Source organism: Planococcus citri, chromosome 5, assembly GCF_950023065.1.
Source record: "Planococcus citri chromosome 5, ihPlaCitr1.1, whole genome shotgun sequence".
In the NCBI taxonomy this organism is placed as follows: Eukaryota; Metazoa; Arthropoda; class Insecta; order Hemiptera; family Pseudococcidae; genus Planococcus; species Planococcus citri.
The window spans coordinates 31,086,005-31,104,200 of record NC_088681.1 but is presented as its reverse complement, the minus strand read 5'-3'; the positions used below and the strand labels follow the sequence as shown (position 1 = coordinate 31,104,200).

The window sequence follows — 18,196 nt, the reverse complement described above, 5'->3', positions numbered from 1 at the left end:
GCTATTAATTTAATTTAAATTAGTGTTTTTCATAAGGCAAAAGCCCTACATGAATGTGTTTTGTTGAGTTTGAGTGAATGGAAAGTATACGATGTGACCTATCGTAGAACTTGTCTCATCGAGAGCTTTCTATCGATGCGTACGATATAATCACTTGAATGAAAACCACTGAACTGTTCTCAATTCTTAGTTGAATAATCATTTTTAAACATTTTTTTCAAAAATTGAAATAATTTAGGCCTAATATTTTATCAGGTCAGGGTCAGATCAATTTTTTCAGAATGCCCCGCCCTCCCCTCCCCTTGTTCACACTTTTAAGATGTATGAATAAATCCTTCCTTTCTATTTTATCTTACTAAAGTAAGAGTACGTTGACAACTCTTTCTTCTCGATATTTCCTTTGAATTTGAGAACAAAAACAAAACCAAAACCAAAAAAAAAACATTTTCTACTGATTTAGTCGACTTTTACGAATAATTTTCATTTTTACCTGTCTTTTCCTTGAAACTGATGAATTTTATCGTTTACAAAACATAATTTTCATTTTTAAATGTTGGAATTTTTTTTTCAAATTTTTACGATTTTTGAAAATATTATTGCATTACTTACGTGTTGATGTTATCATTTAATTTACGTTGGAATTTTTTTTCTGTTCCAGGTGAGCTTTTTTCGGTAATTCCAAAGTTCCACTTTTGGATCGTTGGTTACTCTCAATGTGAATGATCCAATTGTTTCCATCATAGTCAGGTAAATTTTTTTTTTTTTTTTGAAATGAATGAATCCAAGTTGGAGATTTTATAAAATTGATAGGTGGTTGGTCCAAGGCGAGTATTGCCCTTCCCCACCTCACGAACTTTTATAGTGTGAATAACTTGCGTCACATTTCAATTATTTGTGTATGTCAAAAAAAAAAATGTAGGTATCAAGTCGAAAGTATTCACTTTGATATCGAAGGAAGTCGAAAAAATCGGAATCCTAGAATTTGGTATTTTTTGCAACGATGCGTTCGGATTCGGTTCGCCGATCAAACGAAAGAAGCAGCAGTAGTACTGCAGATAACGAGGGGATCATTCGAATACATCAATTCATAGCGAGTGACTGAGGGCTAGTGCTAGAGGCAGGAGAAGGTTTACACTTACACGGTCAATGGGCTCGAATACATATCGCATACGTACGTGTACCTCTCCACCTATACATAGGAAACAATAATACGGCACTATTCGAAGCGGAAGACGACATTTGAAACGAGAAAAAGGATAAGTCGTATAGAGTAAAAATCGATAAACCCTCGACACCCTTGATAGCTGACGTTTTTCTACGATTGTAGGTAGGTATCTAGGTACCTACCTATACATATGAGTCGGTTCCCTAACTACTTTCTTTCCTTTTTGACTTCATCTGACATTCATTGCACGAAGGTATTAGAGGTCAAAAATTGAAAACTCTCGACTGATAAATAGGGCAGGAGTTCTCATATGTACTTGCAGTCGAGCAATCCGTCTCTAATTAAGCTTTCCTGCATTGCTCAGTTGCTGAGCTATACTGTTTTGCGCTTTATTTCAATTGTTAAAGAGAGCGATCTTAAAATTTAATTTAGAATGTCGAATGGTAGCAGAGCATTGGGGTTTTTCTTTAGGGGCATTAAACTTGTCCACCTGGTTTTTTACCTAAAGTAGTATTCTTTTACCTTCTTTTCTCTTTCTCATTCTCTCAATTCAACAAAATCGTACTCTGGCTCAAGTACATACAATGTACGACGAACAGAAAAATGCTGAAGTGAAAAAAAAATAGGTGAAAGGAGCAGAGGAGTGTGTGTCCCTATCATTGAACTTATGCTATTCTTCACTTTGTTGGTTCATCATTCTGTCTCTGTTGTAAGCACGAGTTTGGTATGGTGTTTTCTTTATTTTATAACGCACAGTACATAATTCACAAGTACAAAAACGATTCCAGTTCTTGATGGCCAAGCTAAGCAGCATTAGGAAGGTGAGGGTAAGAACTAAAGCAACTAAAAACTTTTCTCTGACGAAGAAGAAGAAAAAAAAAGCAAAGAAAAACTTACCGACAACTTTTCATTCTCGCGTCGATATTCGAAAAAGACTTCAACTTTTATTCCGTTAGCAACGCACTTCACGCTGCCAAAACGAAAGTAAAGCTGGAACGAACGAGAGAGATAGAGAGAGGTAGACGAGACGATGAAAATTGTCGCTCAGCGTAATACGTTAAGCGGCCTTCGTCTTCGTTAAAATGTAGGTACCGAAGAAAAGTAAGAAAAATAAAAAAAAAAAAGAGAAAAAAGAACAAAACTAAATTACCTTTTGAGAAAAGTAAAATCCGTTTTGATTTTAACTCGTTTTAGAAATGGAAGCGCAAACACACGCACACATGAGCTTTCGACAATGTTGCGAAATGCGATACATAATGGTGAAAATATCGTTTCTGGGGTGTAAAATTTTCATTGTGATTCTCTTTTCCTTTTTCGATACCTATTTGGTTTGAAGATTAAATAATTTGTTTAATGACGTTTGAAAAGTTTGGGAGGTGAAAAAATTTACTTCATTTCTTTAATTTCTACGTGCAGATAGATGCCGCATAAGCTGGCAGTGGCTGTAATAATGTTCGTAAAAAAAAAAAAATTCTTCAATTTTAATTTTGAACGTAGCGATGTAATGAACTAACGAACATTATGACGATTTTTGCCCTCTTCAATTCTTTGTAGATTCCCTTTCGAATGCCGATATTAAATTAGGTATGTACTCTTCTGATTCCCTCCTTCTGGTTACAGGTCGATCTTTCGTCCTTTGTTCAGATTTTTTAAAGCAACAAACCGAATTAAAAATTTGTTGGGAGTGTTTTCCTCCATTTTTTTCCCTCTCTTTTGCCTTTGATTTTTCATTTTTAAATAAGTGTAGGTTTATATTTTGGCGAACGAAAAAAGTATCGATTCCGGTTTAATAACGTGTCTTTGAATTTTATTCTGATCTTTTTCATCGTCATTTTTTCTGCCGGCCAAAAATTCCAAGAAGGATGTAATTTATTGCCTACAGATATTGGAAAAGTTTACTTTCCCTCACTTCGACGATTTCATTTTTTTCCTTCATTTTTTCGTTTTTGTATCCATTTTATCGAGACTTGATTGAAAAATTCTTTTGAGATGAAATAAAAAAATCACCCTCTTTTTCGCCTTGGATGAAATATAATGACAATGTTTCAAAACGAAAATTATTCGTATAAAATGGTCGAAATGGTCGGCCTTTGACAGAAGCGCTAAACAGGATGCTATAACTAACGAGGAGTTCTCAAAATATTTTTTTTTTTGTTTTTTAAAAAACGTGCTGATTTTGTGATCGTTTTTTAATTTTTCAAAATATAATTTGAACAGTTACCTAAATTAATAATATTATTGTACGTGATTGTGATTTAATTGAATATCATCTAACCTCCTCCCTGCCCCCTCCCCCTGGTGTGGAACAAAATTTTGAAACAGTTACTTGGATGCAAAATTTTTCACCGTCTGCAGAGATAGAAGCTTGTCGTTGATAAGGAAAATTTGAAATTTTTCAACATTTTTTTTATCTTGTTTTGAAAAGTTTTGACGATTGATCGTTTTCAGTTATTTTTATCTTGTTTTGAGAAGTTTTGACGATGTTTTGTGCATTTTTTTCTACAACATTTTTGTGATTTTTTTTAAAAGCCATTTTCAGTTACTTTTGATGATGTTTGATCAGTTTTTCGCTATTTAAAACATTTTTTCCAACAATTTTTTTAGCACTATTGCAACATTTAGCTGAAATTTCGCGATTCTTGACTCCGTTTTTTGTTCATTTTTAGTTGTTTTTGATGCAATTTTCGCAAAATTGTTCTCAATTTTACCGTTTTTTGATCGGTTTATTTTGATTTTTAATGATTGATATGTCAGTACGAAAATTATAATGATACTGTGTTCAGTTTTGAGAGAGTTTCATCCAATTTTGATAATATTTGGTAATTTTCAATAGTTCAGGTGATTTTGGCAAGATTTTACTCAGATTTTAAGACATCTCATCTTTTGTGGTTCTTCGTTATTTTGACTAGTTTCAATGGTTTTTTTCATCGGCGTCTCTGAGATTTGATCAATTTTTGGTAATTTTCAGTAATAATATTGGCAATAGCGAAAATTTTCGGAAAACATGAATCATTTTCTAAGAGAATTTTTTATTGATTGGCGATAAATGTCGGCAAATAGCGAAGCTTATTCGATATGAAGAAAGTAAATCCGGTCTATGAAGTCAAGTGCCCTAAGTACAAAGTACGCGTTATCAAGTAGGTAGATGAAAAAAATGTGCGAAGGAAGACGCTTGTGAAGAGCGAGCTTTAGCGCGGAATTGATAAGAGGATTTTCGCTTTTCTTTCGCGTTGCTGAACGTAATCATAAATGTGCAATAGATAATAAGTTCTTCAATGGGAAGGATGGGGGAAGAGACAGGTGCGATGGAATATTTTTCTCGTACACAGAGTAAGAGTCATGAAGTATTATGGATTGGTAGGTTCATAACTTGGTGTAGGTGCATAGTGTGTTTCATTGTGTGTATTATGAAGTTGTAATAACGCTATGGTCGACGTCATCGAACCATAAAATACGTACAAGTTGCGTACAGTACACTTATTTCATAGTACGCTGCATTAAAAAAAAAGAAGGAAAAAAAACTGGCTAGGTAGCGAATTTGAAATACGAGTACAATATTTTGTACACTACTTAACTTATCTACCGATAACTTAATAATTTTTTTTTTTTCGCCGCACCGAATAGGTTTTTTCTTTTCCATGGGAGCACGAAACACACACGTAATCGCTGCCGATGCTATGGGCTTGTGCTCTGCATATCTCTCTGTAGTGTATTTTGTGTAATCTACCATATGTGTACTCGTATGTGTGTATAGTTATAGGTTAGATAGGTCCAGGTACGCGAACGAATACGTAAAATTGTATTTTTTTTTTCGGCGAAGGTTATCGTTATACTGTAATGTACCTATATTTGAAACGTTGGAACGTTATCCGGACGTGTGTAAGTTTGGTTTTTTCGGTTATTTAATTTTGGGTTGCGTTTGTCTGCGTTTGCTATATTTACCCTAGTTGATTTTTTTTTTTTTTTTTTTTCAATATTCGCGATCTTATCCCCGAAATCCCATTGGAAACAAGTACAACTCTATAATATGAAACACGTGCGCGTTGTTTTACCTGTGAATTACGACGAGTACGAATATCGTTCTATCGACACCGACGCGGTTTTTTTCGGTTTGGTTTAGGAGGAAATAAAATTAACAACGTTGGAAATTTTTTTTACGTTTTTGAAAATTTAGCGCCGTTATTATACGATATTGGAACGCGTGTGTTTGAATAGATGAAATTTTTACTAGTTCTTTTTTCGTGCCTGTGACGCGATACGATGCGATGCGATGGTAATATCGAAGCTGATAACGCCGTAAGTAGGTGTGTGCAATTTTAAAACAGAGTTTCGGAATATACTCGTACTTTTTCTCGATTGCCATGTGTACGAATTACCCGATGGAATTTTTTTTACCAATGTTTGAATCATTTCGCTAGGACGTCGTGTATCGCATGAATTAAGTTTGGTAGTTTTCCATTTTTTTTCTATTGTGTCACTGCATCTGTGCATCGGCGTCTTTTTCTGTTTAACGATTAATGGGGCGATTTTTCTGGACGTTTTATGTGGGGTACTTTTCCTGCATAGCGGTGTTTCAAGGTCTGCATAGATGAAGTTTGTTGTTGTTTTTTTTAAAATGTTTTTGAAAGAGGTTTTGTACGCGAAGTAAGGTACAGGGAATTGAGAAGTCTATGGTTCAATTTTTCAGTCGATAAAACACGCAGTGTTTGACTCAAAAGTCATTCAAAGTACCAACAATTGATGAGTAATATGGTCCTTAAAATGACCCACAGATTCATCATGGGATGTATGACCCATGAGAATTCATGTTGATAGAAAATTCTAGCGTAATTAATTACTGATTTCGATGAGAAGGGGGAGGAGGGGTGTTATATGTATGGCATAATTTTTTTTCAACAAGAAAGTGGCCCAATGTTAGAATTTTTTTGTGTTTGAGGATGTGAGGATTTTAAGACGAACTGGACCGAGAAGAAGAAGAAGGAGGAGGGAAGGGAGCGAAGTACATACCTTCAAAATTGAATCTAAATTTTTGTCGTTTTTGCCCATTTTATCGCCGCATTGATTTTTTTGACCCTAACACCAGAAAATGCGGAAAAAGTGAACCTCGGAGAACAATATTTTGACCTAGTAGAGGTCCATGAGAGGGAAAGAGTGACTCGAAATTTTTTGAGATTCGCTACGTACCTTTTTAAAATACCCTTTTCGATGATAAAATAAAGTACTTGATGATTGCTTGAGGTACGGAGGTCTGCGGGAGAAGGGGTTAAATTTGTTCTAAATTAAGAATTAGTATTTTTGTCGTTCTTCAAACACTTTGCTGTCACGTTTATTTTCTCAGTTCTGAAGCTAGGGAACTTTGAAGAATAATTCTGGCTACAGGAACGGTTATGAAGTAGGGGGAAGGGGGGTTGTACACTAATATTTTCAGAAAACAATAAAAAGTACGTCATTCGTTGATTGTTGAAAAAATGTATACATAAAATAGGTATAGTCGAAATCTGCAGTCAAATTGAAATCGAAATTTTCCTTTAAAAAAATTTGTAAATAAAATTTTTTCTATCGATTGAAATGTTATATGCGAGTATGTCGTGTAAAAAAGCGTAAATATCTCGTAAAAAAGTTATTGACATTTTTTTACGATGTTCGCCGAATCAGTTTTATTTGATAGTTCGCAAAATGATAGTCTTTTTTGCAATCTGACGAAGAAAAAGCGAGGATGTAATTTCGACATATCGAATATTCAAATTTATTTCTCGATTCTACGGAGATGAAAAATTGATATTTATGATATCGTTCGAAATGTAATATTATCACGTCTTATCCCACCGATTTCAAATTAAAAATCGATCGACGGAAAAAAAAGAAAAAAGACAGAAATCTAAGGAGCATCGCGGTTTTGCTGTGAAAATGAGCTAGATGAAAGAAATCGTTTGGTAATCTGAAATAGTCCCTCGGTGGCGTAGTAGGTAGAGCCGCGGACCTCCGTTCAAGAGGTACCCGGTTCAAACCCAGCTACAGAGGCAAGCTTGTGCGTGTAATTAAAAAATCGTTCGTGCAATTATCAACATTACACGCCAAGTACCGGGGGACTACCAGTTTAGCCGAGCTAACAGATAATGCACGCCATCTGTTAGCAGAATCAAAAAGCTGAAACTGGTTCGAGCGTCTATAGAGGTCAACACTGAGGAGCTCAGGGTCTCTAAACTACCCGGCTAGCTCCAAGGTGCTTGTGTAGATGTCACTAGAAAGCAACGGGAAACTACTAGTGGAAGCTCGAAACAACGTCGATTCCCCAGAATAATCGCAGTGGCAATAGGCATTCGCCTCACCCTGTAAGGGTACCACAAAAATGCGATTTCCAATGTCCTGTAAAGGACAAGGAACCACGACGACGACGAATCTGAAATAAATTACTTAAAATTGATCAAACTCAATTTTTTTAATGGAATTTTTGAATTTTGATTTTATTTTTCAATGGAAATTTGCTGCGTGTGATTAAAAATATACCAATATTCCATGTTTATCAAATTCATTTCATCCAAATTTAAATGGTGAAAAATTGAGGAAAGTTTACTGAATGATTTGAAGTGGAAGCTTTTTTTGTTTTGTTTGGGAAATAATCAAATTTTACTGAGGTAACTTTTAACTCTATCAAAAGATACTTGTGTGGGGAACTGTGAATTCTTATGCTTAACTTGATTTTTCTTTTGAAATGGCACCGTTCGCTAGACCAGGGAAGGAGACGATTACTCGTTCAACGACATTGACGTTCTTTTGATTGACAATATTGAATTTAGGAAGTATAGAAAAGCTAAACAGTTTATCATAGTGTTTGTTTGACTTGGTTCTGGGCGTTTGTTGGTGGGCGAAAGTGAAGCAGCTAAAAATGAATTGAAAGAAGACGAACGACCCTATGACGCGACGTGACGCTGTCGTTCGAATTGTTACCCTCATTTCCATCTCCTTTCCCTTCCCTGTAGGCAGAGAAAAGCTATTACCAGGTTATTTGTTGTTTGCTCGGCGCACTGCGTGCCACATTTTAGGTACACGGTGTATTAAATTTTTATTCAATTTCGTCTCGTTAATGAAAATAAAGTATCGGTTTTGCTGGTGGTTGTCGTCGTTGTCGGTTGGTGAGTTTTGTTCGTTGTCGTGCTATTTTTTTGTTTTTTCCCTTATTCTTTTCTTATATTCGGGTTTTCCTCGAAAATATACTTAATCCCTTATGATAAAGGAACAGGAACCAGGTATACCTTACTTGCTAAATATGAAACGGAAATACAAATGCACGATGAAAGCGTGAACTACATAGAGAGTGAGAGGGAGGATGATGCTATATGGCATAGTGGGGGTGAAATATGCTTAAATTGTCTTCATCGTGTGTTTGTGTACGAAGGTGGTTGGCGTAGGCGAGAATACTACGAACCCAATGAATAATTGAAACACGAGCACGTTCAGTGGTAAATAAAATATTTCAACACTCGTTGTTGTAGGTACATGAGAGAGAAAAAGACAGAGATACACTACGAGGAAGCACGACGACAACGACGACGAACTTGTATTTTTGTCAGCCATCGACAAAATTTGTAATAATTATGCAGGGGAAAAAAGGTAACGTAACGAGAACGACGAATCGAAGTCGGAATAAAAAATAAAGTGAGGGGAAAATTTAAAAAATTTCGTTGAACTTGAATCGACGTCGATATCGTTGCTGTTGTCGCTGTCTCTATCGCTCATCGGTAATTATCGGTATGCAATTTTTATCGCGAGCGATTGTATTTTATTAGGTAGTTTTTCTCTTTTTTTTCTCAATTTTTTTCATTATTGTTCAATTCAAATAATATCGTATAAATTGGGTGCGGTGACACGATGGCGTTGTCAACAATATCTTCGGTGAAAAGAATTTGTCAACTTACGAAGAAATAATTGGATACGAGAAAATATTGTTTGCGTATTTTATGTGTAAAATACCTGTACCAATAATGTGTTGTGTTTGTGTTGCCAATTCTCAGAATTATTGAGATATATAATTATTTTGATGATGGATTTTGAAGGGAAACAGTTTTGAAAAATATTTAGGGGAAAAAATGAATGTATATTTTTCAATATTTAAAAAAAAACCGAATGAATTACAAGAAATGCGTTTTAAAAAACGAGAAAATGAAAGAAAAATTCCCTTTTTTAAATAAAGATTTCAAGTACGAAAAATGTTTCGTAGAAATGTCAAAAAATGAATATCATGAAAAATATTTTAGAATTCGAGAATGAATAATTAGAAAAATTTTCAAAATTTGGCCATAGTCGTACAAAAATTTATGAGATAATATCATCTCATCTGATGGAAGATGCAGATGCTGCGAAAGTACGTAATATATTCGCCACTTTTTAAAACGACGAGGAAATATATTTATTACTTACCGACTATAACGTATGTACATAGTGCATACATACGTTATTGGGTCAAAAGTTTTGCCATATTGTGATTTACAAAAGTTTGAATGACTTTCACGTTGTTTGTGTGCGTATTGACGTGTAGTAGTAATACCTACACTGCATACGTAGACTTGCAGCTTCGGAACGTGTTACGAGCAATACATACATTGACGAGGGGAAGAAAACACCATGAGAAATATCGCGAAATAAAGAGGGAAATGTGGGGAAAGCATCCAGTCGTCGTTGTATATGCGAGTACGCGGGTGGGAGGACGAGCGAGAGAGGGACTAAAAACTTTATGAAGTCGAAGCTTTAATTCTTACTACTTTGTTGTAAGGGTTGAAAGTTTTCAAGTCGAATGTTTAGCATATACTTATGCAGTGTAGTTAATGTTTAACTTTTGCGAAAGTTTGTTTGCTTGTACTTACTTGTTTCATAATTGCGGTGATTCCTTGGAGCTTTTACTTACTTCTCGTGTATATGTGTTCGTTGGCCGGAGGGTGGGAAGGAAAGAAGGAGTTGGAGAATGGTGTTGGAAAATTGTGTCGAGAAGGGACTGGAGGATGCAGGGTAGAGATGAGTGTGTCGAATCTCGCATATTGTTGTTGTTATCTCTTTCGGCGGACTTTTCCGTCCTGGTTTTGTCTGATCCCCTTGCCTGTTTTATTTTTCGCACTTTACTATTTGAAGGTTGTTGAGGAAGTTACGAGGTTCTGATTTGTTTGTTCCATTTTAAAACTTCTCGATTTTTTGACGAGTTCTTGGAGTGGGTGCAGGTGTTCATTTTGTTGTGGATAGTTCGAACCTGTTGACCTCATTTTGCCAACACCTCCCCTACCCCTTTCAGAATTGATGGGTTTTAAGTCAACTCAGTTTTTGCACCAAGCTCTGCAATCTTGTTTCCTTCCATTTTTTTTTTTTTTTTTTTTTTTTTTTTTTTTTTTTTTTTTTGAGACCAGTCAGTAGTTCTGTTTTTCTTGAGATGGGATGCTTGAAAAAATTTCAAACTTCATCAAAGCAAGTCGATTAAAATCATTTTTTTGGGAAAAAAAATCACAGGTTCTACGAAGAAGAAAAACCTGTAAGGCAAAAAATTTTCTAGCAAAATGATTACATTCATTTCCCCTGAAAAACTTCCATTTCTTTTTTGAAATATTTTACAAATTTTCGTAAAAATCTATGGGGATTCTAGAAAAAAAAAAATTGAAGGAAAACTGAATTGCAGAATTTAGAAATCTTTCTCCCAGGAAAGCTTACCCATCTAATATTTTGGAAAGCTCAACTTTATTGGAGAATTTTTTATTGGAACCTCATTCATGAACCTCCATATATGTTTGAAAATTCACTGCCTCAAACTTTTTGTGCCCCCTTCCTCTGCATCCTGTATGACTCAGGTTTATGGGGATGCTTAAAAGAAAGAAGTACAATTTTCTGCTCAATTTTACCAAAAAAAAAAACCATCAATGACAAGAGTTTTCAAACCAGAAATGTGCCTTTTATTTGGCTATGCTGATTGTTTTTTGATTTAAGGGTTCATCGTCCTTTATCTGATGTGAAAACAAATTTGTTGGAGTGAAATGAAACGATGAAATTTTGAATAAATTTGAAAATTCTCTTGATATGACCGATAAGTAGCTAAAACAAAAAATTTTCTCAAAATAATCAAAATTGCACCATAGTGTAAAAAATTTGTTCAAAATTCATGTTCATCATGACTTGCTTCACCTTCAGAAATGTTGAAGTATGAAATCTGAATGACACTCTTTAACGATCGAACTTGTAAGTTTATTTTCTGAGAGGGAGTTGAAGTCATCATGTGGTGAGAGGATCTAAAAAAATTGGCAGTCTTTGAAAATGTTCTGCCTAAATCCTGCATTTCAAGTTGCTATGATGCGGGGGGGGGGGAGAAACTTCAAAAGTATTCTCAAATCCGAAGAGAAAATATTTTGTGGAAGGGAGGGGTGAAAATCTGAGGAAATTTTGAAGTGTGCTTTTGAGGAAATAGGGAAGGTAGCAGCATTTGAAAAGCTGGGGGGGGGGTCAACTTCAAGAAATGCTGTATTTGGGTTCAGCATAATTATAGACTTTTGAAAAGTTTTCACCGAAGTCCTGAATTTTGATGGAGAAAATTTTATTGAACACCCTGTAATTTGGAAGGGAGCGTACGTACGGTACAATTGAATGAGATTTTGCGAATCTTGAGAGTGTAGTTCTTAGAGAGATGGGTGAACGGTAAAATTTGACGATTAAAAATACTCTGCTCAAATATGTATCTATCAGAATTTCGACGAAGTTTTACAGACGCAAAAGTTTTGCATTTTAATTAGAAAATTTTGCTATGTTTACGCTTGTGATGGGAAGAGCCGAGGAGAGGGGGGAAGTAAAAATCTAAAATTTGGAAAGGTCGTACAAAAGTCTTGCATTTTGATTTGAATATTCTGTAGAGCCCTGGAAAGTCATCTTTGAAAAAAAGTTTCCCATCCACCCTCTATTTGATTCAAACATTCAGTAAGTTTATGACGGTTTTATAAATTTTTTTGTGAGTTTCGAACGTTTGGGAAACATTTACTTGGATTTTAAATTTCTTGCCATTTTTTTGTACTTTCTTTACTGAAGTCTTCGACTGTGATTTATTTAATTTGAGTTGGATCTACAAAATTTGAAACTCTTTTGAATGGGATATGATCACAGCTCATGGTTTCCTTCGGTTTTTGACCATTTTTCTAAAATTCCAAATTATCTACCAGCCTACTTCGGTTTGTGAATGTGATGGGTTTCTATGCCATGCTTTACAAATACCATTCCGTCCCCTTCCCTGTGGCTTTAATCGACTCTCTGTATTTTGGATACATATTGCATATGTATAATTTTGTTGAACCTACTCGTGTGTAATTTTAATTTACCAGCTTGTTCAAACACTTTTACTAATTTTTGGTGTTTTTTTTTTTCTTTTCTGTCAACAGGGTTTTCGGTGAATATCCTACAGTCTTTAATCTGATGAAGAATTCACTATGAGACGAATCACCGGCTATCGTCCGTTTAAAAAACGATTTTATGATATAACGAATCATAATCTTATTTGATTGATAAAAGCTACTCGCTGCCTGGAAGACACTAGAAAAAGAGAACGATAGCTGCGCCGACCACAACGACGACGAAGACGACGACGGAAACCGGAACGAAACAAGCAGAAGATTTTCGCGTCGTTTAAAATTTTGGTGTTGTATTTCGGCGGTTGATGTTATTTCGTTACCTGTATTATTTATAAATACTGTGTGCAATTTTTTTTATTTTAATATTTTTTTTTACCCATTATTCTGAATCGGCGCCGGAGTTCTCGCGAGTGAATCTACCTACCTGTAAAGTTTTGTTTGTTTTGTGTACCTACCTCTATGTGTGTTTGTGTAAATTTATTCGATGTGCTGTGTCGAGAATAAGTCTTATCGATCGTCAAGTTCACGCTTATTTGTCGAAGAATAATCGCGATTGTATTATTTGCGCGTTTTCTGGTTTGTCTCGCCTTTGTATTCATCGTGTGTATATGCGTGTGATTTTCTGGTCATTTTTGGTGCTGCGTTTTTTTTATACGTCATATTTTACAAAATATAGATACCGAATCGGTACTTCGATTGTAGTGTAGTATTACGATAAAGCCGGAAACACGTCGCGATTTAACGAGGAGTATTCGGTGCCTCTGGTACAATGGACAAACGTAAGATGTTGCCTAAAAGACCACGGATTGATAATTTACGCGGCCCGATTACCAATGGCCCGATGCAGAGCAGACCGCTGGTCGCTCTGCTCGACGGTCGCGATTGCTCGATTGAAATGCCTATCTTAAAAGACGTCGCCACGGTGGCCTTTTGCGATGCACAGTCAACGTCCGAAATACACGAAAAGGTGAGAAAATGTTCTTACGTAGACGTACGTGAAGGATTTGCGTTCGATGAGCCGAAAGTCTTCCTGAAGAAGGTTTCAGGTTAATAAGTCTTTCCCTCGCTCTTTAGACCCTTTCCTTCAACGTTACGTCTTCTTGATGATCCGATTATTAGAGGTATATTGTTGACGCGATTTTTGAGCGGATTTCTTACTCGAGTTTTTTTTTTCTGCTTTGCTCGTCCCGCAGGTATTAAACGAAGCCGTCGGCGCTCTGATGTGGCACACCATTATATTGACTAAAGAAGACTTGGAAAAATTTAAAGCTTTACGTATTATTGTTAGAATCGGCAGCGGGGTAGATAATATCGATGTTAAGGTGAGTACTGTAGCGTAATTTTTTCATTTTTTTGTATTTTTTAACCATAATATCGTAGGGTATCGTACGAGTAGTATGAGACGAGAGTTGTATACGATTATGTGGTGTGGGTGATGACTCGAGTTTTTTCAAATCATAATTTCTATATCTTCGAAACACCTGCTGATTGTGAGGTTGGTTATCAACGTGTGTAGACGGAGCTCTCACTCTCATGAGTTGGTGGTAGTTGTTGCCTGCTGGCGATTGCAATTATCGAGCGTTGGAAAAATTGGCCGAATTTTTCGACTAAACGTTACGTATTGCCAAAATAGCTTGAAACGAGTTGATGCTAATTTTAATTTTTCTGCGAAATTTCCGAGAAAAAAATTGTAAAATAATTTGATTCTCTTGTACAATCGTGTAACTGGTGAATTTTGAATGAAAGTAGTGCTCGCGAGGAGGAAAAAACTCTACATTTGGTGCAGAGTAGTATTGAAGGTGATATGGAGACTTTGAAAAAAAGATGACCAATTTCTGGCATTTTGAGTTACATTGAAACAGACTGTTGATGTGAAGTCTGCCTTCTAGAAAACTTGAAAAGAAATTGATGAATTGATGAATTAAGTCCAACTTCGTTTCTATATGTGTGAGCTCTGATTTTTTGGATAGAGATGAAGATGGTGATAGGAAGGAGATGTGTAAATTTACAGGATCAAATTCGAATAATTTTTGAAGACTGGAGAAAGGTTTTTCAAAATTTGATCATGATGAGAAGTATGGATTTTGTGTGCATGAGAGGGAGAAGGTTATCTGTTGGATAGCGTGATATAAGTATTTTTGGGGGGAAAATCTTCGCCGTGTAAGGACGAGGATGCAGAGGGAAATGAAAGTTCTCCTGACGTTGTAAAACCTTGGGAAAAATGTCAGATTATTCGTTTCGAAAATTCCCGAGAAAAAATCATTTTTTTAAAAAGATGAGATTCTGTAGTTTTTTTGAAAGTGAGTGGCGAAACAATTTGATAGATCATTCTGCGTTTTGAGGAAGAACCGCATTTGGATGATGAAGTTCGAAGTTAGGGACCTGATTCGCTGAACGGATCTTCTTCAATTTTCCCCCATTTTTTCTTCTTTTTTCTTTCAAAAAAGCAGGAGGTGCAAAAAACTTGAAAAACGTCATAAGAAAGGTCAATTTTGTGCAATGTTTCTCAAATTTGACAATATTTTGGTCCTTTTAAAGTTTTGGCTCTGATTTAAATGGTATGAAAAAATTTTGAGAATCTTCAACTTGGGAACCACTGGTGCCAAGATAGATCCATAACCAAAATTTTAGGTGCCTGAGTTTCCTTTTTTCGATTTTTTGACGTGTTTTTAAAAATCCGAAAAATTTAAAAGAAACCGTCCTCGTGGCAAATTTTTAATATGTATTTTTCATGTTCTTTTTTTTTTTGAACGAAACGATACGAATCAGCGTGAGGATTACTTTGATCAACTCCCCAAATCCCCTACAATCCAACATGCACTCTCAAACCGTTCCAAAGTCTGATCCAAGAATTTTAAATTACTTACTCTAGAAGGTCTGAAAATAAATTAACTTGAGCCTACGTGGAGGAGGTTTGATTTGTGTTGCCGTGAAATGTTCTGTATGACACTTTGAAAATGAATTTTTGACCAATCAGTGAATTTGTAGGAAATTGCAAAAAATTGAAGTGTCGAGGACGACGTATTCGACAAGGTTCATGATAAGACGTAGAAGTACCATATACCATCCGAACTCACAAATGCTAAATTCACTTTGGCTTTTCCGGAACAATTTGGAATTGCTGGAGAAAATTGAGATGTTGCTAAAGGCTCACGATATTGACCAAAAGTGGAGATTTTCTGGTCTGTGAGTCAAATAGTTTCATGTGCCCAACAGGGGATACATCTGATTTTTTGGCTTGGAACAGAAAATGACCATTTTATTGGTTCGATTTTCCAATTTCGTGAAAATAATTTTCTGCGCATGGTGTGCTTTTTGAACAATTTTTGTAAATTTCTCATTTTACGAGTACTCTCATGGATGAAAAATTTTCAGACATCGAGTCCTAGCCTTCGAAACTTTCCACTGTCAAAATACAATATATTGTGCATACTTACAAAATAAAAATATTCACCATTTCACGTATAGTATGTCGAGTTTTTGAGGCTAATTGTTATAAATCTGCAATTGCTCTGTCCTCACGCATAAACTTTTTTTTCTTTTTACGTAACTTTCAAAAAAAAAAAAATCGCGAAAAGAAAACCGGTTTATCATTCATTACCGGTATGTACGCGACACCTTGTTTCCCCGCTCTTCTTATCGTCCACGACCCGGGTAATCTCGACTGTTATTACGAGGATTATGTGTACACTACGCATACTGATCGAGTATGTCTATGTCCTACGAAAGTGCCTACTCGTAAGTCGTATGTGTTGTATGGAGATTTTTTTCTCATCTTCGTATACGTAGTCGTAAGTCTACGATGAATTTTTTTTTCGAAAGGTTGGTCAGATCAGTGAGTCGCCGGTCATCGTCTGGCCGATGTTTGATAATGGTCAATGAAACAGGACAGGTTGAGAAGGGTGAACGAGAAATGTTTACGATAAAGAAAGAGAGAAAGAAAGAATGTTCGCAGTCGTATATAATGTAGTATCGAACATATATAGACAGGCAGAGGTATTCGGAAAACGGTTAAATTAGAGAGAAAGTCTCTCTCCCTCTATATTTACACGCATGCATATTATATTATATAGGTATATATTGTGCTTGTGCTACAACAAGGTTAATTACGCGATCGCGCACGCTCGTTCGCTTGCCCGCGTAATCTAATTAGTATTATGAAGCGACGGTAGCAGCAACAGCTAACTATTCTGCTACCTGCTACCGTATGTCTCGTAAGTTTTCATCACTCGATACCAGTGTAGCGAAAAATTGTGGAGTGATTTCGAGTTCGAGTGTTATTATCAGGCTGTGTTTTTTTCTTCTTATGACTAATTTGAAAAACTTTTTAAAAATTCTCAATATTTTCCTCCTCTTGTGAGCGATCGTAATTTTTTATGAGCGTTTTACTCTTCGAGAAGAACGAAGATATGAAAAATATCGCGCTGAAGGTTTTGTAAACATTTTGAATAAGTCATGCGTTACAAAAATTTTTGATGAGAATTTTCATTTTTTTCTCCTACTATACTTTAACTTGTAATTTTATATTTGAATTCGCATAAGAAGATTTCAAAAATCCTAGTTGAAGAGGTGCCGAATTTCTTTTTGAGCCCTTTTGTGGTAATTTTTCCAGGGGTAGAAAATTTAAAATATTACCATGCCGAATTTCTTTTTGAGCCCTTTTGTGGTAATTTTTCCAGGGGTAGAAAATTAAAAATATTACCAAAGTTCGATTCTTCAGAATCCACTAAAAAAAAAATTTAGAAAATGAAATTTGGCCTGACAAGTCATTTTTGGACTAAGAGGCACTTTCGAAACATACTGTACCAAGTATGATACTTGTGCTGCACTTCACGATATCATTTTTCTCTCTGTTTATCTCTCTCTTCTTGAAAACTTGGCTAGTGAAATCACTCAACTGGTACCTGTATTTAAAAAATAATTGGATATATAGGTAAAGGTATCGAACTACTGTTTACTTTAACGTCATCGTAATCAAAGCAAACACTGCTGCGTTCTTGGAATAGTTATTTTTAATAAAATATTATAGGTATTGATAATTCTACTAACCTTATTTCGTTTCCTTCCTTTTTTATTTTACCTCCCACTCGCCTTTGACCTCTTGATTTTTCACCTTATACTGGGAGTATTATCTATTTTGTATTTAGATCAAAGTACGTTGTCAGCATTCTCTTCGTCGTGGACCTCAAATCGAACCATCGAGAGTGGATATTAAAATCTTCATTTAAAAAATACTAGATTACCCAGAGTTACAACTTTTTTTTTTACGATTCCGCTTTTCTCGGACAACCCTTCCCCTAGGTACCCCGCTTGCCTCTCATCCCATGATTGGGAGATCAGTTATTCTTTCGTCGTATTTTTGCGTCGACTCGAGATATCGTCGCTGTTGAATAAAAATTTGAAAATTATGCGTATTTTTTGTCGCGTTGTTGTACGAATTTTTTTATTTTCATGTATAATGTACACGTACAATACAGATATAGATACTGGTATTTTATAACATACTCGGTTTCGTGTGTACTTTTAGAATGAACAAAACTCGGTCACTCGTATATTTACTGCGGGCCATTACTCTTAACGACAAATAATAATATTATAAAGTCGACCGTTTACTCGTTCGTTCGACGAATGCGCGGGAAAACTCGCTGAATTGAATTTTATAGCT

At 35.5% G+C, this 18,196-nt stretch overlaps 1 protein-coding gene across 2 annotated transcripts in view; it reads left to right on the top strand.

The window, feature by feature from the left end:
- CtBP (C-terminal binding protein) overlaps positions 1–18,196 on the top strand; it is an 87,033-nt gene that overhangs the window by 53,093 nt on the left and 15,744 nt on the right. Inside the window, exons 2-4 of one of the 2 annotated variants that reach the window (XM_065367851.1) lie at positions 659–747; positions 12,562–13,498; positions 13,725–13,853. In XM_065367851.1, coding sequence (XP_065223923.1) covers positions 13,301–13,498; positions 13,725–13,853 — 327 coding nt within the window. In that variant the 5' untranslated portion in view covers positions 659–747; positions 12,562–13,300. The remainder of the gene's footprint in view (positions 1–658; positions 748–12,561; positions 13,499–13,724; positions 13,854–18,196) is intronic. The other variant, XM_065367850.1, reaches the window with a different exon arrangement.